We start from the raw sequence: 22,379 nt of genomic DNA, 5'->3' as shown, positions 1-22,379 counted from the left end.
GGGGCCACATGAGGACTAGTACATTGGCCTGAGGGCTGCATCACTGACACCCTCCCCCCACTGCCCCACCCCTTCCATGAGGCCCTGCCCCACCTCTTTCCACCCAACTCCACCCCCTCCCTGCCCCCAGGAGGGGTGCAGGGTGCAGCAGGGGGCTCAGGGCAGGGGGTTGGGGTGCAGCAGGGGGTTCAGGTGCAGCAGGGGGCTCAGGGCAGGGGGTCGGGGTGCAGCAGGGAGTTCAGGTGCAGGAGGGGGCTCAGGGCAGGGGGTCCGGGTGCAGGAGGGGCACGGGGTGCGGCAGGGGGTTTGGCTGCAGGAAGGGTTCTGGGGGCGGGCTCCGGCCTGGCATGCACTGGGGGCAGGGCAGGCTGCCTGCCTGCCCTGCCCCCATGCCACTCTGGGAAGCGGCTGGAACCTGGGGGAGGGGGCGGCACAGGGGTCTGTGTGTTGCCCTGGCTGTGCCTCCAGGCACCTCCCCCGAAGCTCCTATTGGCCGGGAATGGGGAACTGCGGCCAATGGGAGCTTTGAGGGAGGTATTTGGAGGCACGGACAGGGCAACACACAGACCCCTGTGCCCCCCATCCCCCAAGTCCCGGCTGCTTCCCAGAGTGGTGCGGGGACAGGGCAAGCAGGTGGGGATCTTGCCCTTGCCCCCGGAGCATGCCGGGCCGTGCCGGAGCCGCTCTAGGTAAACGCTGGGGGGCTGCGGGGAGCTGGCAGGTCGCAAAAAATAACCCCCACGGGCTGCGTGTTTGAGGCCCCTGATTTAAAAAACCCTGCATTTTAGCAGGGGGTTAGACTAGATGACCCTTGTGGCCCCATCTAAACCTGTGGTTCTATGAATCTTGGCTTCCTAGAAATCCACCTTTATAGAATAAAATATTTCTTTTGGAACACAGTTATCTCCATTAGAAGTTCTGTTTACATTCCAGATCTATCTTTCAGTAAAATTGAACATTTGGAGGTTCTTTGGTGGGTAGAATAGAAGTCATGATGATGATAATGCAGTAATGTCCTGTGCATCAATCTATCCTGAAGTTTTTTGTTCAACATTAAGCAAGACTTCAGACTACAGATCAAATAAGGGTTTCATCTTTCTTCTATAACATGATTTACTCTTGTTTGCTCACAGAAATTCACTTTTCTGGACAGGAGCTTTTAACATAGCCAACTTCCAAACTTTACTTGGCATTTTATATTGTTTGGGAGTAAAATAACTTGATTATTAAAATAATGTTCTTATTTTTCTTTAGTGGAAATTGCACAAAAATGTCTCTCTATCCTTCTCTGGAAGATCTGAAAGTGGACAAGGTAATTCAGGTATGTTGAAATATATAGACTTTTTGAGATGAGTTCTAGTTAAAAATGAACAGTTCAATTAATAGATTTTCATATCTAAAACAAGTTTCTCATGTTAAATGTGTGGGTACTACATTTAATACTTAATTACTATAAAGTCTTTATTTTTTTGTACTTTGCCACCTATTTGGATGGATTGGATATTAATACTTAAATTAGGAGAGCTTGCTCTTACAAATATTTCAGTGTAAATCTTACGTTATCCATATGGAACACTTATGCTTTTTTTAACCAAATAGTTGTTTGTTTGCTGGTATCTCAAAATTGATAGCAACTTCTCTGCTTATATCAAAATGACAATTTAAAGATAACAGAGGTACATTTTATTTTAATGATAAAGGCTGCAGCAAATAAAAGTTAGATCATACAGTAAACCAGTGAGTAACAAAATGCTGATTAAAAGCTGCCTCTCTTTCTAGAACAAAATTACTCCTTTTATTCAGATGTGCTAGACAGGTCAGTATACACACTTTGCACGTCTCACTTAGAGTGTGCGTAATAAAAAGAAAATAACCCCTTGAATATAAGTACTCTCAAGTTATTTCCAACCCTACTTCAAATTTTGATCTCAAAGCACAGTCTGCATCCCGGAATACTATGTTGAACAAATGTGTTTTTTGGGGGACAGTTAATTGATCTTAATGTTCTAGCTTTGGACCACTCCAGTTTCGCTGCTACTCTCAGTGATAAAGATTAAACTATTTGGTGCTCCAGCATGTGGTCTGATGTAAAGTTTTAAGTTTAATAAATCCTGCTAACCAGCCTTTATGAGGGCCTGTCCACGCTAGAAGTTGAGCTATGCAGTAACCTGGTTGTCTTAGAGGCATCTGTGTTTGAACATGTTTTTTCTTTTGTATTACCAGTGTTAGTGATTGGTGTCGCAAGCAAGTCAAGTGTGGATACATATTAAAGCTTTTTGTAGTAGTTGAGATTTGAGACCTTCCCTCCCCTTCAATAATTTCATTTGAAGAAAAAAAGCACAAATTCTCTAGTCTCAGCCAGTGAGTATAGATTAAAAGGACAAATTTGAACAGGAATAGTTAAACTGGAAACTAACCCCCAGATGGCTTGTCATATTTAACCATTACAATTGTTTTCATTTATTGTTCAGACTTATTTTCAAGTGCAACTTGCGTTTGACTTCTAATCCACAGCTTTCCAGAGAAGGCATTATTAGTGGTGGCTTTATTTTCTTAAATTGTTGGTTAATTTGACCAGTGTGTTGAACTAGGTTGTTAAATCATAATGCATTACACTGTTGATGCTTGTGTTCTTTTAATTCAATCGTAAAACGTCAGATAGCCATGAACTGTGGCAACTATGATTCTATGATTAAAGGTAATTTTTAAATGGTCAGTAGTACCTGGCTTGCATTTAGAGGCATAGAAAACATGTGTGTTCTCTAAAACTCCTGAAAGATGGGGAGACTGAAAAGGAAGGAAATATGTAGCATTACACATAAGCTTATCATTTACTCTCTTCCAGTGACTAGCAAATACTAATTTATAAGTAGAGAGTATTTTTGGGGGGCATTAGCTGTAAGCATTGTGTCCTCTCTTGTAATAACCCACTTCTCGAGTTCTGTATACAAATCTAATTAGAAGGTTCACTGCTTTTCTGAATAGGAGCTGTTAATCTTAAAGGATTGTTGACATTTTAGCTTTGATTCACAATTAATCCCTGTGGGTCGCACAAGAAGAGATAGGTGTGATTGGATGAGTGTGACACATCTAGACTCTGAAGGTCCTTATGAATTACTGAACTAAAAGAAAATATTTTGGGTATTTGCAATTGCTGAAGTTTTATAAATTTCATATTACATTTAAACAGTGCCATTTCAGAACAACTTAAATTTCTTAGTGTATTATTAGTGTAGATTTCTCATCATGTATTCTGGATGAGAAGTTTAGTGTAAATATCTTAAATTCTGAGTCTGTTTTAGTAAGTACACTTAGTTAATTTACCAACCCTCTTTCTTTATAAGGTACTACCTCTTTGTGCTGTTGCCTTGCTTTTTCTCTGTAGAAAGTCACAGCCGTAAGCTCCTTTGACAAGTGATATTTAATTTAATTAAGCAATTTTTAACACCATTGAAAAAGACTCCATTTATATGAATTAGTGTTCAGATCCAAGAATGAGTTCTGAAATTTTGGCTTTTTAATGTAACGAGCTGTACTTCCTAAAAACCTGAACATTTGACCTTGCAACTACATAATAACTATCTAATAGTCTCTCTTGTACAGAATGATGCATGTGAATTCCTTTTTCCTGTTAGGCCCAGACTGCCTTTTCTTCAAACCCTTCCAATCCAGCAATTTTGTCTGAAGCCTCCACTCCCATCCCTCAAGATGGAAGTAAGTTTAAGTACTGTACAAAAAGTTGATGTTTTTAGAAAAAAAAAAAAAAGTAAAATCCTGAAACTTTGTAAACAAACACTCTTTTGGAGGGGAGCTTGAAGTACAGTCAAACTGTACTGTATAGGAGAACAAAATAATTCTTTAAGGGTCAGACTGTGTCCTCTGGAAATGCAAATATTTGGGTGGTAGGCTGCAGAATTTTTTAAAAATGAAGTAATTAGAGGGAGTTGTGTGGTTGTGTGGAAAGGAAAGGAAATTAGAGGGAGTTGTGTGGAAAATACATATATTTTCATCCTTTCCCTTCACTGTGGATACCTCTTTCAGGTGATTACAGTTCTGAAGCTGGGGAGTTAGTGGCTCTTTGCCATTATCACCCTTGAAATCCATGGGAGATTTGCAAGTTTGAGGACTGTCAGCATTATCTTCACATATTTTTTGTCCCTGCATACACAATCATAAAATGAGGGGGGATTTTTGGGACAGGGTCAGGGATCCTATCTCTAATTCTGGGGAGAAGCCAGGACAGTGGAATTGTGTGACAGTATGAAGTTTCTGCATGAAGTTCCTGCTGATGTTTTAAGATCCATGTGTTTGGAAAGGTATTAAAGACTGATACAAACTGACTTGCCACTTTTCATGATAAAAACATGTTTCTTCTTAGAGTATGTGACCACATGGATCCCATCTAATTTTGCATGAACCTCATGCTCCTCAGGTCAAAAATCTTTGACTAGCAGTGGCCATTGAACTGAAGTCACATTTGGTACCCATACCTGAAAATACTGGTAACTAGTAAACATCAGCATGAACATCAGCCCTGTCAATGGAGGCCTTAAATGTACCACCTGATTCAATGTTGAAGGAGATAATTATGTCCCAGCACCACCCTTAGCACCCCTGTTTACATTCAGTACTGCATTATTTCTGATCTCCCAGTACTGAGGCTGTCTTGAAGATTGGTCCTGCCTCTAGAAGATGTTTGTTCTTCATCTCCAGTACGTACTACTTCTCCACTATCCAGCAGGGAACCTTTTTCTGACTGGTCAGGCAAAGGTTTCTCTCTGCAGACCAGGGACTCCATTTTAGAGCCCCAGTGTCTTCCTGTCTGGCAGGGCAATGGCCTGGTCAACCCTATCAGAACAAGCCTTACCAATGTAATGCTCTGCCTTAGCCCTATAGGCATACCAGGGACCTGCATCCAGGGGCTGATCCTTCTTAAATGATATAGAAGGAAGTATAGAGGGTCTTGATCTTTATCTGCAGACAGGAAAGAACAGCAGCAGCTGGCAGAGGAGGAATGGGCATTCATACCCCCTGAGCAACACACCTCATCTTCAGCTTCTCCGAATGAGGCTTTCCCTTCAGATCATGTATCAGCCTTCGATGACTTTAGAGCACGGCTGGAGCTGCTCTTCCTCATTGCTGAGACTCTCAAGATAGAACATCTGTGATAGAAGAAAAAATCTCACAAGCTCTTTGGTATTCTACATTCTTCTGTTTTTGCTGGGACCGCAATTAGTGAGGGCCTATTAGATCCAGCAAAGACTCTGTGACAGGCACCAGCCACGCTGCCTCTTCTGGCTAAGACAGCAGAAAAGAAACATTGGTTACCCCAAAAGGAGTTTGAACAGTTCTGTATCTATCCAACATTGGGTTTGTTGATGATTTAATGTGGTTCATGAAAAGACCAAGCAATTTAAGAACATTCTAAAAGACAAAAGAAATGAGATTTATTTTGGAGAAAAGCCTATTTTTCAGGATCACTGGAACTATGAGTTGCTAATCATCAGGGCTTAAATGCAAAATATCTCACATGGGGTCAGGTATTCTCCATCTAGCTAAACTCCTCTGAGATTTGAGTGGGGAATTGAAAGGCATTTCAATTGGTTGAAGAGTGGTTGAAGAGGACTTGTGGCTAAAACATGTACAGTCAGCAATAGACAAATAAGACACAGCTTGATCTGTGGCGGCTGCCCATTGCTTCATTGCTGCAAGTCTCTGGCGTTCAGCGAAATGCGATTGAGGATGTGTCATTTGAAAGCACAGATTTATTTAACTTGTACATGGATGAATCACTACACTCCCTATAGGATTCCAGACCCACACAGTTTTTTGGGGGCATCTACACCTCAGCCCCAAATTGTAAGACCTTCAGATACTACGATGTCAATCGAGGCAGAAGACATCTTGCCTTCTCTCAACAGTGGTCTTCTGAGTACCTAACAAGGGAGAAGCTGAGATTCTCTTGTCCAAGAGAATCTTCCTTGTTTGTTGAGCAGTCTACAGCTGCTTCCAGAACAGCAGGTTTGATGTGAAGGTAGAAAACCACACTAAAGTCACTCAAAAGCCATCTCCAAACTTTGTCTTGTAGATACTGGCTTTCGTTCTCCCATTCGACTTGGGACATCGCTTCCAATACCCATCTGTCTGTTACCTCCTGTAGCTGTTCCATCCAGTTTCAGTCGTTAACCCCTATCCATCCCCTTTCTTGTCCTTCGGGGACCTTTAATGAAAATTATCTAAAGGAAGAAATGGTATCTTGCCTCCATCATCCTGTCCCTTCATGCTCAAAACTGGTTGGTTGGCTGTCATCCTCGAAGACACATTCTTCTATATTGCCATCCCCTGGTTCACAGTAGGGCCCATCCAAGGTTTTGCTGTTCGGTCTCTCTATAGCACTGAGGCTTTATAAAATGCCTCGCTGTAGTGGTGGCACATCCAAGAAAACAGGGCATTCACATCTACCCATAACCAGATGATTGGCTGATCTAAGGAGACATCATAGCCTTGAACTACGTTGTCTTGTTCAGCTAGCTGGGCCTCGCGATAACTTGTGAAAAATTCTGTCTCAGTCCATCGTAAATGATAGTTTATAAGAGCTGTAGTGGACTCCAAACCAGCAAAAACATATATTGCCAAAGGCAGATTTTTCTCTTCATAAGATGAATGTCAACTACAGTAAGAAAACTGCCTCAAACTTTTAGCTCACATCACCTTGCTTTTATGTGACACTATTAGTCAGACTTCACCTGGGTCCATTAAAAGGCTGATTAAAGCTGGGTGTATTACCTTACAGGACATCAAATAAGCAAGTGACTGAAGTGTCAGGACACATTTATTGGCACTGAATGGGTCATTAGACCCCAAAAATATTCAGAGAGATTCCCTTCTCTGCTCCTCCTATGAAGACATTGATCACAGATGCATTTTATGTGCACCTGGACCATCTCTGGACAAAAGGGAAAAATGCCCCAAAAAACAAACCAACAAACAAAAAACCCTATACTATATTCATTATGTAAAGCACTGGACTTTTTTTTTCAGTTCTATCAAAAGCCACCTTGCAGTGTTCTCAAGTCCGTCCATCTCTCCCCCCCGTACCATCATATACCATCACTACTCCATACTTACCCAGCAGTTAGATAACTGTCTACAATATTAAGATTCCACACTGTCCTTGTAAGTCCCCCTTTAAGCCTCTTGGAGTGCACTTTGCACTACCTTACTCTCAAGATAGCCTTTTTAGTCAGCATTACGTCAGGCGGAAGGATGACCAAACTCCAGTCTCGTAAGGCTGACCCTTCTCACACAATGTTCCACAGAGATAAATTGGTGTAAAGACCTCATTGCAAGTTTATTCCCAAACTTGTCACTCTCATTTTAAATTACAGTTGATTTACCTGTTTTCTTTCGAAAACCCCATTGTTCTTCAGGAAAGAAGAAATTCTATATCCTGGATGTTTCAAAGATCTTGTATCTTCATCATAAGATAAATAAAGCCTTTTATACAGTCTTCCCATCTTTTTCTTGCCATCTCTGGTACTCCTAAGGGTCAAGCCATTCTCTCCCAGAGAATATAAAAAAGAATTACGCATGTATTTCAGTCTGCTGTAATGTGACTGATATACCGCTTCCTTCAAATGCCAAAGCTCACTCCACTACTGCACAATCTGCATTTTGTGCATGCTGTGGACACATCACCATATCTGAAATTTGCAAGGCAGCTAATTGTGGTAGTCCCCTTACTTTTGTTAAACACTGACCTTCTCCTGGCTATCAGGTCAGATGCAAAATTTGATAGGGGATTGTTAGTGGCAGTTAAGATTCCTCAGTCCCATCTTCCATACTGCTTATTAGCACAGTTGTGGTAAGTAAGCACCCCGATTTTCACAATAAGCCAAAAATCAAGCTAATCCCATTTCAAAACAATGCTAAAACAAGCTAATCCCTAAGAACCCCAACACTCTATATGACTAGATCGCCCTGGCATGCAACACTCTATCTGACTAGATGGCCCTGGAACTGTGATGGGCCCACTGTGTACCCCTAACTTTCTTGCTCCTGCTTCCCCTCCACCCCCGTTTCCCCTGCTTGCTAGGAGCCGATCAAAAAAAAAAAAAAAGCTACAAGCCAATAATCAACTCACAAGTCAGTTAAGCCAAAAACAAGCCAGTTTCTGCATTTCCTCTCCCCCCCGCCCCCCAACAGGTTTGGCATGTCTGCTTATTAGTCACTTAGACTAGAATGCAATTCACACGTGTGCACACACTTAAAGGAAAAACAGTTTACTTACCTTAAAGTAATTATGCTTCTTTGAGCCATTCTTTCTTGTCCACATAGATCCCACAAACCTTTGTCATTCACTTGCCAATTCAAAATCCCAGGTAAAGAGAACTAAGGGTGGGTTGTAGCCACTCTGGCCTTTCAGCCTCTGGTGGGGATGCACAAGGATGCTTCTGAAACTGCTGTTCAAAGATTCTGACTTGATGATGTCCGCATGGATCCCAAGTTTGTGAAGAACTAGTCACTATAAGACTCAATGGCAAAAAATATTTTAGTGCAGCATTGTTTGCTTGGTGGTATGTTGTTCCCTTGCAGAACATTGAGTTTAGCAAAACTCAAACTTCTGAAAACCAGGAAATGCAGAGTTAAGATTGCCCATTCAACCTTAACTCTGCTCTCTTTCAGCAGTGCCCCAGTATGCCCTGTTAACACACACCTTTTCTATGTCCACCCCACTGTTCCTGAAATGCAGATGCACCTTGTCTCCTTTTTACAACCTGTTCACTGTCACCTATAGCATTCCATCCAAATTGGGATGCACTGGCAGTATTGGTAGCGCACAGGGCTCAGGGTGTACTGGCAGACCTGCAGGTGCCATCCATCCACATAACCCTCATCTCTTTGCTGCAGCCCCAACCCCTTTTCCCCTCTCTTCCTCCCCTCCCTGATATGCCTACTCTCCCAGGAAGCATTCACATGTCTAATTTTTTCCTTCAGTGACTGATTACATTATCCCCAAAATAAAATTGCCATCCATGACTCTTAGGGTATGTCTACACTATGAAATTAGGTCAAATTTATAGAAGTCGTTTTTTAGAAATCGTTTTTATATATTCGTGTGTATATCCACAGAAAATGCTCTAAGTGCATTAACTCGGCGGAGTGCTTCCACAGCACCGAGGCAAGCGTCAACTTCTGGAGTGTTGCACTGTGGGTAGCTATCCCACAGTTCCCGCAGTCTCCGGAAATGAGATTCAAAAGTTCGTGGTTCTTTTCCTGTCTACCTGGCCAATGCATCTGAGTTGAGAGCGCTGTCCAGAGCGGTCACAATGGACCACTCTGGGATAGCTCCCGGAGGCCAATACCGTCAGTACCCCAAATTCGACCCGGCAAGGCCGATTTAAGCGCTAATCCACTTGTCAGGGGTGGAGTAAGAAAATCGATTTTTAAGAGCCCTTTAAGTCGAAAAAAAGGCTTCATCGTGTGGACGGGTGCAGGTTTACATCGATTTAACCCTGCTAAATTCGACCTAAAGTCCTACTGTAGACCGGGGCTTAGATTATAGCAGCCTCCAGCTATTCGGTCCAAAACTACTTTTGTACTTAGGTGGAGGGTGTGTGATTAATTTATCCTTAGTTTTGTTAACTGAAGGGTGAGAGTTTACAGCCATCCAGAGCTCTGTTGATTAATCCCATCCTTAGCACCTCTCAGTTTAACAGTACAAAGCAGCAAAAGGAAACCTGGGGAGGGAGGGGTGTATTGCAGGAATCCCTTGGTCATATGACCCCAAGTTTGTATCACCTAATGCTATTCTGCGCCCCCATGAAGCACACCGAATTTCAGAGCAATCCGGTTAAATGTTTCAATTTGAGAGCACTTGCAAGAGTGGAGCTTCAAAGATTATAAAATGGCAGTAATGGAAACCTAGCACTTTTTCGGTATCGGTGCATTTTCTTATTACTGTTCTCAGTTTGGGTCCGTCCCTCCCCCCTGAGATTTCATGGGTGCCATGCACTATCTTGGATAAGATTTGACAGATTTAGACTATTTTGACCCGCCGCCTTTAGCTCTGGGCAAAAAAAATCCCACCTAGAAACTTTTTAAAATATTGCATTTTTTTGTGTGGGGAGTTTATATTTCTGGCACCCTGGGCTCAGTGACTCCATTTGGTTCACCAACCCTGCTCTACACCCTCCCAAGGCATACTAAATTTCATAGAAATCCGACTAAGCATGTCAGTTTTAGAGGATTTAAGAAAGGTAACCTTTAACAGATATTGTGAAGCAACCTTTAGTTATAGAGGTGCTGCTGCTCCACTATAATTAAGTTTGTTTTTTGGTGGGATATTTTGTCACCCAACTGCACTGTTATTGAGCAGAACTATTCTTTAAAAAATTGGCTTTTTCTCCATCATAGTTGAGTAAAGTTTTATGGCTTTAAACTATTAAGTGTTAAATGTCTTTGAACAGTTTTTTGTTTTTAAAAAACATCTTCCTGGCTTTTCTGAAATTTCCAGTGACCAATCAACTCAGTATTAAAATATTTTTATACCACTTCCTTTCAACAAAACTGACTTTCTTCCTGTTGTAATAAAACAATGACTACTTCCAATTTTTGCCATGTTTGCTCTATGGGACAGCACATTCTGCTCCCTTGATGTTGCTATTACACAGAAACTGACTTGCAACTAATAGCTTTCTGGCCCTTCTGAGGGCTTTTTTCCCCCCATGGAAGTATGATTTGGCCGAACACGGTCTTATAAAGTGGATTGTGTGCCTTAGTTTCATATAGCTGTAAGAAGTGAATTGTGTTAGAGCAAAGTATCAAGATGTTTACTGTCAGCTGATACTATTGAAAGCAAAAATATATTCATCATTAGGTACGGTGAAATACTTAAAACACTGGACAATGAAAAGCAAATTCACAGTAGCTTTAAATGCAAAATCCTTTGTGTAACACTCAGCATTTTTGAACTTGCAAGATAGGAAATTCAGAAGGTTTTCATAGCACCATTAACTTGCTAGTACTACACAGTGTGTCGGGGTACTTAATAGTCTCATCAGTAATTTAAAATACTGAATTTATACTTAAAATATTTTAAGTAATCAAAATATCTTGTTTTCCTAAGGAAATTGACACCACAGTTAGTTAAAATCTGATAATTACTATTTTTCAGGACAGATTATTCTTTTCAGTCTTCACTTATGCATCAACTAATTGCTAAAACAAATAGGTATTGAAGAGAATGAATAGTTCATGCTTTTCTAACCTTTGCTTACACATATTCAGTATAGCCACCCCAGAAAGTTGAAATAACTGAGGGTCATACTGGGCATGCTTCTGGTAAAAACCTGTGGAAAGAGGTACAGTGGGAGGGAATTCCGTTAGGGTTGTTATTCTTTCCCTTGTTGACAGGATATGGCTATGGCCTCTTGCCTTCCAAAATTCTACAGGTGCCTGGGGATCTGCAAAAAGCAAGGACGGTCTGTGTGCAGTCTCTGAGTCTCTGCGAGAACTACTGATCGGATGCTTTGCTCCTTTGCAACATGTGTATGCCCATCCAGATTGGGTCCCTCCCAATGCAGAGTCCCTCATACAGTCCTGGGAATGGGGTGAAAGGGAAATGGTCCCCCTCCACACAGGCCTGGGGAGACTGAAGCGCATGCCTTCTGCTCAGAGACTTCCAGAGCACAGTCTAGCTTTTAAGTGCTTTCTCACCTCCTGTCTGTGGTGACAAATCCCTTCACCCTTGTTTTCATGAATTACTGGAAACTAAAAATGGCATGGCATAGATTCAACTAGGATTAAAAAAAGGCTAAAAATTACCTCAACAATGGAGAGTGCTTTATGTAAAATGTAGTAGTAGTAGTAAAGTATCTTAAGATGGGTGACAAAATAGCAGTATTGTTCTAATGGATGATATTGCGTGTGCTTTCAGAAGCAAAGTTTGTTGCTATTGATGCAGCTGACCTTGAAGTAAAGTACTGGAACAGACAAGTAACATATAGGAACATAATCTACAGAGTTCTTCTAGTAAATCAGTAAATGTTTATTCACTAAAATACTAAGTATTTTCTGTATTATAAATAGTGAATCATTTACTTTGCATTTTTTTTCTTTCAATAGGCCTCTATCCCAGGCTATACCCAGAACTTGCTCAGTACATGGGCCTAAGTCTTAATGAAGAAGAAGTACAGAGAAACTTGCCAATGGTTGCAGATACACAATCTCAGGGGGTAGGTACCATTCAAATAAACCTGATCTTTAGAAAATACAGAGACAGGGTATTTATTAACAAAATACCTTGCTCTTAAAAATAGGACTCCACATATTCTATTTAGTGGATTATACTTCTGGTAATTACCATAGTTAATCAGTGATGGATTAATGATCTTAAGGTGCTAAGTCATTCCATCTCTAGAGCTTACCTTTCAGTAAGAACTTTGTATAAAGAAATTTTTACTGAACTTTAACCATTTTATTGCCCCCAAAATAACTAGAAGTAAGACATCCTAAAATTTCATTTATTTGTGTGAAAATGTGATTTCATTTTGACTGACCTGTCCTGTTCAGATGTCTACACAAGTTGCTGTTCTAAGTAGTTTGATATGATGTGGTTTTTAATCAGCAGCAACTGGTAACAAGACCTTCCACTGTGAATTACATGGTGGCTCCAGTAACTGGAAATGATGTTGGAATTCGCAGAGCAGAAATTAAACAAGGCATCCGTGAAGTAGTTGTGTGTAAAGATCAGGATGGAAAAATTGGACTTCGTCTTAAATCTATAGACAATGTAAGTATATGGAAACTTAAATCTGTCTTGCTTCTGTAGATCAGTAACTGAATCCTGTTGTAATGAAAAGTGAAATTGAATGGGAGTGTGAAGTTTAATACGAAATGGGATAAACTTCTATCTGGTGCATGATGTTTCTTCTGTCTTTTTATCTATAGCTGCTGTTTTTGTCTTCTGTTAACAGTTTCAAAATATACTAATAGATTAGAGATCTAAACTTAAGTACTACCTAATGATTTACTTTTATATAAATGTATAGAAGCAACTAGCATTATGTACTACTTGTACGTTTAGTACCCAAGTTTACATATCGCACCTTTTTATATAAAAAGTACAGGTTGTGACAGGGTACCACCTCGAACTGGGGTACCACTCAGCCCTCTGACCCACCAGCCTGGGCTCCCTCTCACACTATGCTGCTGTGACAAGCTGCAGACATGCTCCCAGTCTTACACTTCCACCAGCATTCACACAGGTAGGGACAACTCACAGCTGCAGTTCTCTGACCAGCCACTGCATGTGAACCAACAATAGAGAGGCTACAGCCAAAATAACCACCAGTTGCTGTTCTGCCCTGGTCCAAACCCCAACCCAGTATGAATTTATTATCCAGTTCACCTCCAGTTCAATGTGGAGAGGAAATGGACCAGCCCCTCTGAGCTAAGATTCCCATGCACTTCACTCGAAACTCACTGATTTAGATTAAAACATAAAACATTTATTAACTATAAAAAATAGATTAAGTTAGTGTAAGTGATAGCAAACAAAGCAGATTACCTAGTAAATAAACAAAAATGCAAACTAAGCTTAACATACTCGAAAGATAAGATTTGAATTAATATCTCACGCGGACAGATGATATAAGTGGGCTACAGAGTCTTAAGGCACAAGTTACACTTGCTTTGCAGCTTGGCATGCCCAGTTGTTTCATATACAGGCTAGAAATCTCTTTAGCCTGGATCTAACACTTCCCCCCCAGTTCAGTCTTTGTTCCTTGGGTGTTTCCAGGACTCGTCTTGTGTGGGGAGGAAAGAAGCACGGATGATGTCACTCCCCTGCCTTATATAGTTTTAGCATATGGCAAGAACCCTTTTGTTTCAAAACTTGGTTCCCAAACTGGTTTGTGGAAAAATACTGACATCCAAGATGGAGTCCAGAGACATGTGGTCTGGTCTCATGCCCTTGCATTGTTATAGCAGCTCTTGTTTACAGGCTGGCCAAAATGCCCACAGGAAAGTTAAGCTATTCCACAGTCCATTGTCTTTGCTGATGGGCCATCAGCCCCGTCTGGTTTCTTCATTGTTGTATCTGAAAGGCTAGTTGTGGGTGTCACCCAAAGTAAGCACAATTAAAATACAGATACATAGTCAATATTCTTAATTTTAGATACAAAAATGATACATGCATACGAATCATATTCAGCAAATCGTAACTTTTCCAATGACACCTCACACGACTCATTTTGTACAAAATGCATCGTAATTATGCTATAATCATATGCTAATATCACTGAAGAATATGGGGTGCAGCATCACAGATATTGGACACCTTTCAGCTATCTGCTATAGTACTTGATAAATGGCATTTTGGTCATAGCTCGGTAGCTTTAGTCTTCATTCATAAACTTTAGCTGGGTAACACATTGCAATTTTAATTTCTCATTGTGCTATTAACCACTGTAAGAGTACCTGCATCACCTTTAGATTAAGACAATATACTCTGATGGGGAACGTTAGGGAAAGTGAAGCTCTGATTTGGCCTATACTATCTCTAAAGAACAGGAGTACTTGTGGCACCTTAGAGACTAACATTTATTTGAGCGTAAGCTTTCATTGGCTAAAACCCACTTCATCCGATGCATGCAGTGGAAAATACAGTAGGAAGACACAGACACAGAGAACATGAAACAATGGGTGTTATCATACACACTATAACAAGAGTGATCAGTTAAGGTGAGCTGTTACCAGCAAGAGAGAGAGGAAAAACCTTTTGTAGTGATAATCAAGATGGGCCATTTCCAGCAGATGGCAAGAATGTGTGAGGAACAGTACGGGGGGAAAAATAAACATTGTGTAATGACACATCCACTCCCAGTCTTTATTCAAGCCTAAGTTAATGGTGTCCAGTTTACAAATTAATTCCAATTTAGCAGTCTCTCATTGGAGTCTGGTTTTGAAGTTTTTTTTGTTGTAATATTGCGACTTTTAGGTCTGTAATTGCGTGACCAGGGAGATCGACTGGTTTTTGAATGTTGTAATTCTTGACGCCTGATTTGTGTCCATTTATTCTTTTACGTAGAGATTGTCCGGTTTGGCCAGTGTACATGGCAGAGGGGCATTGCTGGCACATATCACGTTGGTAGATGTGCAAGTGAACGAGCCTCTGATAGGGTGCCTGATGTGATTAGGTCCTATGATGGTGTCCCCTGAATAGATATGTGGGCACAGTTGGCAATGGGCTTCGTTGCAAGGATAGGTTCCTGGGTTAGTGTTTTTGTTGTGTGGCATGTGGTTGCTGGTGAGTATTTGCTAGACTCCAGCGAGAGACAGCTGAATTGGAATTAATTTGCAAACTGGATACCATTAACTTAGGCTTGAATAAAGACTGGGAGTGGATGTGTCATTACACAAAGTAGAACTATTTCCCCATGTTTTTTCCCCTGTACTGTTCCGCACATGTTCTTGTCATCTGCTGGAAATGGCCCATCTTGATTATCACTACGAAAGGTTTTGGTTTTTTTTCCTCTCCTGCTGGTAATAGCTCACCTTAACTGATCGATCTCATTATAGTGTGTATGAGAACACCCATTGTTTCATGTTCTCTGTGTGTGTATATCTATCTTCCTACTGTATTTTCCACTGCATGCATCCGATGAAGTGGGTTTTAGCCCATGCAAGCTTATGCTCAAATAAATTAGTCTCTAAGGTGCCACAAATCCTCCTGTTCTTTTTGCAGATACAGAGTAACACAGCTGCTACTCTGAAACCTATCTATAAAGAGTAACACCAAAGTATGCTTTTCTTGTTCTCCTTTGTGGTGACCAAATGTGCAAAGAAATCATTTTAACTTCTCTGCAGCCAGTCTCTCCTCCATTGTGGTTTCTGACTGATTGTTCCCAACTGTGAAACTTGTCACATTCTTAAGTGACCTGCAAAATCAGGAGAAACTGGGCTTGTTCAAGGTATAACTATCTAACAGCTTTTTTTTAAAATAGAAATTCTGGTGTTGTCTACCTTGGAAGACCCTAAGGCTTTGTCTGCATTTGGGAAACATCCCACTATTGTCAACGCTGGTTAAGCTGAACAGGTGTTGTGTGCCCCAGCACTGGTGGGGTTTAGCTTTCAGCACCCTTTCATGAAAGTGAAGTGGGGGCAAATCTAATCAACATGATGGTGTTAACCATAATTGCAGACACAACCCCAACTACATTAGGGCTCCCAGCATTGCTAGTTTAGCTTTTTAACTGTAGACAGGGTCCATGATGACTGAAGCACTACTAAATAACCTCACAGGAATCAAAGCTGAGTAGCTGAGAGAAGAAGGGATTTTCAGTCAACTGTGTTAACACCTGTTTATCTCAGACTAGCGTTTGAGATACGTAAAATCCATTGCTAAAGATTCACCATCCTTCACCACTTTAATGCAAGTCTTTAAAGCTCACAATAAACCTGCTTTGAGACCAAGAGATCCTGCCGTAAAATCAGGGGATGTGAAGACTAGTGTTCCTGATAGTTCTGTGGTGGTAATGCTTCATTTTTAAAAATGAAAAACAAGATTTCAGGCCTTCATTGTATCATAAAAGGATTAATAAGCCTTTTAGCTTTTGTAGGTCACCTTTGTATGTATTAAAAAAAAATTATTGCCTATTCATCTCCTGTAGTATATCTTTATTTTCAAAAGGCATAGTTGTTCAACTCATCTTCTGCTTGCTGCTTATGTATACTTTATGTTATGTGTAAAATAGGCACTGGGAACTTTTTCTGACTGTTAATATTCAAGAATAATCAATTTTTATCATTCCATTTAGGGTATATTTGTCCAATTAGTACAAGCCAACTCTCCAGCATCTTTAGCTGGTCTGAGGTTTGGGGACCAAGTTCTGCAAATTAATGGTGAAAACTGTGCAGGATGGAGCTCTGAGAAATCCCATAAAGTTCTCAAGCAGGCTTCGGGGGAGAGAATTTCTATGATAATTCGTGACAGGTAAAACTATCAAGTGTAAAGGAAAGTGATTATTCATTATTACTTATTTGTATTGCAGTAGCACCATGAGCCCCTCGTCCAGGCGTGGGATTCTTCTGTGTTTAAGCACCAAACGCATAACAAAGACTATCTCTGCCCCAAAGAGCTTACAGTCTAAGTAGTTCAGAAGCTTCCTTTTCTTGTCTAATATTTCATGGGTAAATCTGTTAAATTAAGACTGTTGGCATTAGCAAGGGCTGCTAACTCTGTCTCAGGCAGGTATTATGCAGAGTTTCTCTCAAACTCTGCCAATGCAATTCTGCTTAGGTTTTTGCTACTACTGTCTAGGCCTCTTTTGAATAGGGAAAAAAAGTATACATATATCTTAAGGGGCTAGCCCCCGGCCCCTCACCCGTGGTTCCCCTTCCTTGCAGCCATGGCACGCTGCGCCGCCAGCATTCTGGCCCACTGCTCCTGCTGGGTAGCATGGGGGCATGGCTGGCTCTGGCATGGTAAGGGAGTGGGGGGGTCCCAGGGGGCAGTCAGGTGGGGCAGAGGTTCGGGGGGGCAGTCAGGGAACAGAGGGGTCTGGATAGGTGTGGGAGTCTCAGGGACCTGTTAGGGGATGGGGGTGTGGATAGGGGTCGGAACAGTCAGGGAGCAGCGGGGGGTGGATAAGTGTGGGAGTCCCAGGGGGCCTGTCGGGGTGGAGGTGTGGATAGGGGTTGGGACAGTCAGGTCAGGGAGAAGTGGCTGTTGGATAGGGGTGGGGTCCCGAGAGGCGGTTGGATGGGTGGGAGGTTCTGAGGGGGGCAGTCAGAGTGCAGGAAGTGGGAGGGGGCGGATAGGGAGTGGGGGCCAGACTGTTTGGGGAGACACAGCCTTCCCTACCTGGCCCTCCATATAGTTTTGCAACTCCGATGTGGCCCTCGGGCCAAAAAGTTTGCCCACCCCTGCTTTAAACCAAGGTCTTTAGCAATACAGACTCGTGCAAGTTTAATTAGAGGTGTGTTTTTGACATTGTTAGTTAAACTGAAATAAGTGTCTGCATACACATTTGCACTTGTTAACTTAAACCGATTTAAAAACACATCAGTGCAAGTTTGTATGTGGGCAAGTATTAGGCCTTCAAAAAGGAGATCAGTGATCTGACCAATGTTATTACTATATATGCCAATGCTATTTTAGTTGTAACACTTGCTGACCAATCCATTCTACAAGAACGCGTAATTTAAAATGTAAATGTACATATGTTAAAGGGTGGGATACTTACGTATTTCCTGTGTCATAGGGGAATATTGGTAAAAAGCCAATGAACAATGATTATTGCCTGAGTGGAAAAATAAGCTTAAAATATTAAGTGAAGTAGCTGGTTATATCAGGCCACTTTCAGCATATAGTTGAAAGTATGGGTGTGTAGAGTACATTAGTCACCTAAAATACCATAGTCTCTTTCAACGCTGAAGTGAACTGTGTGTGTGTTAGAATCATAACTTGAAACTGAAATGGCAATTACTCATAAAATTGAATAATCAAAACTGACTTCTGGAACGTACTGTATCTTAATCTATATAATTTTATAAATATTTTAGCTAGGAAGGTGGATAGTACCAATATTGAGAACAGACATTTCAGACAAAAAGAATACTTGTAGGTCAAAGATATTGTAAATGTTATAATATATTATGGCATAAACTTGCAGAGCTGTTAGTGTTTAGTAGTAACTCTATAATCTCTTGTGGAATTGTTCAGTATATGTTGAATACTTAGTGAATATTGTACAATAATAAGTTGTGAACATATTTCTTACAGGCCTTTTGAACGAACTCTTACTATGCATAAGGACAGCACAGGTCATGTTGGCTTCATATTCAAAAATGGAAAAGTAACCTCAATAGTAAAAGACAGTTCTGCTGCTAGAAATGGTCTTCTTACAGATCACAACATGTGTGAAATTAATGGCCAGAATGTAATTGGACTGAAGGTAAAGTAATGTGCTTTACAAAGATAAATTCAGCGTAACAATAGTCCTATCTTTGCACTCTTCTGAGAGGGGAGTGGGGCTTTTAGAAGATCACAAGTATGGTATGAGAGTGTGTCATTCTGAACACTTATTGATGTGACTTTTTACCAGTCCATGTAATCAAGAATGCTCAACAAAATTTTAACAACATCTCAATATCTGAAGGTGGTCTATCTGATTATTCCAGTTTTCTGTGTGTCTTAGTAGATAGAAATGGCTATTAAGAGTTAGGCTCTTACCTAGCTTTATCCTTAGGTTTTTGTCATCAACTTTCTTCAACTCTCTGTTTTAGTATCATTTCTCTAAGAAATGTGTGCGTGGTATTTCTTCTCCTTCTCCATCTGGAGACATGAGGTACATCTTGTTAGATGTTCCCTTGCCAGTATCAACACTGGGAGTGATTGCCCTGTAAATTTATGGCTTCCTGTCCAGGGTGTCCTCCTTGTGTCTGGGTACATGCTGACCTTTGTATTCCAAGACCAGGGATCTTTTAATGATGCTAACAGCTATTGTTTGGTCCTAGTCTACATTAGATATCTTCCCTTAGTGTTTCCTTGCAGATATTTTGAAAAGGTTCTTTTTGCCCTGTTTATAGTCCGTAGCTATATGCAGAAGGATTTCAGGAATTCAGATCATGAGGTTTTTTGTTCATTTGTATTTCATTAACAGGACTCCCAAATTGCAGACATATTGGCAACAGCTGGGAATGTTGTGACAATTACCATCATGCCTTCATATATCTTTGAACATATAATTAAGAGGTAAGCAAGAAAACTTTGATTCATTTTTTAAATATAGCTAATTAGTTGCACGAATCTGCTTCTTAAGTGTTGTGGAAACAATATTCCAATGGACGATTACTCCTTTGGTTCTAGGGTAAATTTTAACTCTCAAACACAAATGCATTTTGTGTGTTTGAGTCAAGAAAACGCCAAATCTGGCATCAGGCACGCTGTGGAAATGCATTTATGCTAAGGGCGTTGCTGTCATGTGTTTTCAGTTCACTAACATGATTTAATCTGAATTTGTGGGGGATGACTATGGTATCCTTTTAAGACAAAAGTTTGAAAACATGTTTTCTGCAAACAAAACAGAGTAAACTTACAGAAGAAATTAGTGGCAAGGAATTAGGGCACTGGAATAGCTTTATGGGGGAAATGTGTAACCTACAAAATTCCCACAGTTTAGACTATATCTCGGATTATTGTAGGACAAGATTTGTATTTCATTTCAGTCCTGTTGTGACTTGGGCAGAGTTCATGTGTAATGTTAGAGTAGCTGATTACAGAAATGGAATACCTTTTTACTTCAAACAATTGTAAACCTGAAATGGAGTCTTTTGGGACTGGGAAATCATTGTCTTTAATCCTGTTATTCCAGTCAAATTGAAAGATGTCTCCTACATCTCATATACAAAAAAAAAAAAAATCAATAATATGTAACTTTCTTCTTCATTAACGTTTTTCAAAGTAACAGCCCTCTTTGAAATTTAGCCAAATAATATTTCAGAGTTCTAATGGATTTTTGAATATAGCAATGTATTTGAAATCTCAAATGCTTCAGTGGTTTGCTGCCCATACCCTGACCCCAATTTCGCAAGCATTCATGGCCCGCCATACAATTTCCATACCCAGATATGGCCCTCGGGCCAAAAAGTTTGCTCACCCCAGTTACACCATGGTGATGCACTAAAACTAGTCCAGCTTCTGTTAAAGATGGACTAGCACTCCACTATTCTCTGTGTAAAACTGAGACATTTTTGCCATCTTCATTTGTGCTTTAAGCCTTTGCCACTACCTGAGCACCTCTTCTGGTTGCAGTATGACAAAAACATATTGCTTTCAAAGTTGAGGATGGAAAAAGTTATCCTTAGCTGCTACACTCAGCAGTTTCTCTGTAGTTGACATCAGGCAGAATACACCTCCCAGTTCTGTACCCATACACAAGGTATATTAGAATATTCTGTTTTCTTTCATAACGTACAAGGTAGAATAAAATGCCAACAGCATGGTTACCTGCTAGTTTTCTATATCATTTGCTGCAATGTTTTGCTGTTAATCTAGTAAGACAAAATGCTTTGATTTAAAACTTAATGTCAAGTATTCTTTGGTTTCTCTTTCTTTGCATTATTTTTAATAACAAAGTAAGGGTTTGAAGTTTTTTTTAAATTTAGTAAAGGACTTTTTTTTTCCCCTTCCCCCAGGATGGCTTCTGGCATCATGAAAAGTCTGATGGACCATACAATCCCTGAGGTCTAAATTTAAAGCCGTTGTATTGTATATGCATATGTAATGAGAACTCAGCTAATCTTGGGCTATTATACTCAGCAACTTCTGGATTCTGCACATGAGCATTTCTTGAGTCCAAGAGGAGATATGCTGCATTGAGCATTTACATTATATATCATGGCTGGGAATGTTACCATTCAACATGTTATCTTGTTTATTCATGCAACCGTAAGACTTGTTTGTAGCCTAATGCTGATTTTTACAAATGTGAAATTTTCAACAAAGTTCTGCTGATCTCTTTTTCTGTAGGATCATGCTACTCTAATTTACTACTGTTTCTATGGTTATAAGCCATTGCAACAAAAGGAAACTAATAAGTGTTTCTTCTGCAAGTGATGATATCAGTTATCCATGATCTAGAACATATTGCTGCTCTTTGTATGTTCTTTTTCGGATGAATAAGTATTTTTATTGCCTTCTCTTTGTAACCATATCTTTAGAACAGTATATTTAGAAAATTGACTATTTTAGTGGTAGTGTGCTTTTTGTTCAAGTAATCTTGTTGGCAAAAAAAAAAGCCACTTGAAAACGAAGTTTAGCTAATATTGGCATTAAACCTTAAAGAAGTGCTTTAAAGGGTAAAGTATATAGATAAAAATCGATTGTTAAACTCAACTTTTTACTACTCTTATTATACAAATTGTAACTCTAATATGCTTAAATTCTGTATCCTTAAACATGTTTAAAAATAAAGTTCAGGAATAACCAAATAAGATTGCAAAACTTTGGATATTTTTTTAAGATGTAGGATGAACATTTTAAAACTGCAGAGTAACTTTGTTGATTAACTATTCAAGCAAACTGAGTTTAAGGGTAAGTGTTAACCAGGAGGTATATCCAAATAAAATTAAAATTGATACTTTGCAAAATGCTGTTCCTGGTCGGCATCTGAAAAATTGAAGCATTCGTTCAAGGAAGAGTTGGTTCTTTCTATTGGTAGTTCAGTGGGAGTCTAAATCTCCCCTATGTTAAATGTTACAATTCAAATAGCTGTACATTATAAGCAGCTCCAATGGGTTAGTGTAGAAATGGTTTCCCTTTCCTGTAAATGGTTTTGGCTAGCAGCAGTCTTTGTTTGAAACAGTCCCAGAGC

General features: G+C 40.2%; 1 protein-coding gene across 2 annotated transcripts in view; it reads left to right on the top strand.

Moving 5' to 3' along the window:
• The window catches only part of SDCBP (syndecan binding protein), a 31,420-nt gene extending 9,411 nt beyond the window's left edge, over positions 1-22,009 (top strand). The window contains exons 2-9 of one of the 2 annotated variants that reach the window (XM_077810240.1): positions 1,255-1,321; positions 3,636-3,714; positions 12,127-12,236; positions 12,632-12,793; positions 16,821-16,996; positions 18,788-18,959; positions 19,668-19,759; positions 21,202-22,009. In XM_077810240.1, the coding sequence (XP_077666366.1) occupies positions 1,271-1,321; positions 3,636-3,714; positions 12,127-12,236; positions 12,632-12,793; positions 16,821-16,996; positions 18,788-18,959; positions 19,668-19,759; positions 21,202-21,256 (897 nt within the window). In that variant the 5' untranslated portion in view covers positions 1,255-1,270 and the 3' untranslated portion in view covers positions 21,257-22,009. Of the gene's footprint in view, positions 1-1,254; positions 1,322-3,635; positions 3,715-12,126; positions 12,237-12,628; positions 12,794-16,820; positions 16,997-18,787; positions 18,960-19,667; positions 19,760-21,201 lie in introns of both variants that reach the window. The other variant, XM_077810239.1, reaches the window with a different exon arrangement.
• Positions 22,010-22,379: the final 370 nt, after the last annotated feature.

The sequence above is a fragment of the Eretmochelys imbricata genome, chromosome 2 (assembly GCF_965152235.1).
Source record: "Eretmochelys imbricata isolate rEreImb1 chromosome 2, rEreImb1.hap1, whole genome shotgun sequence".
Taxonomy (NCBI): Eukaryota; Metazoa; Chordata; order Testudines; family Cheloniidae; genus Eretmochelys; species Eretmochelys imbricata.
Note: the sequence above shows the minus strand (reverse complement) of the source record. Positions and strands in the feature narration are given on the sequence as shown.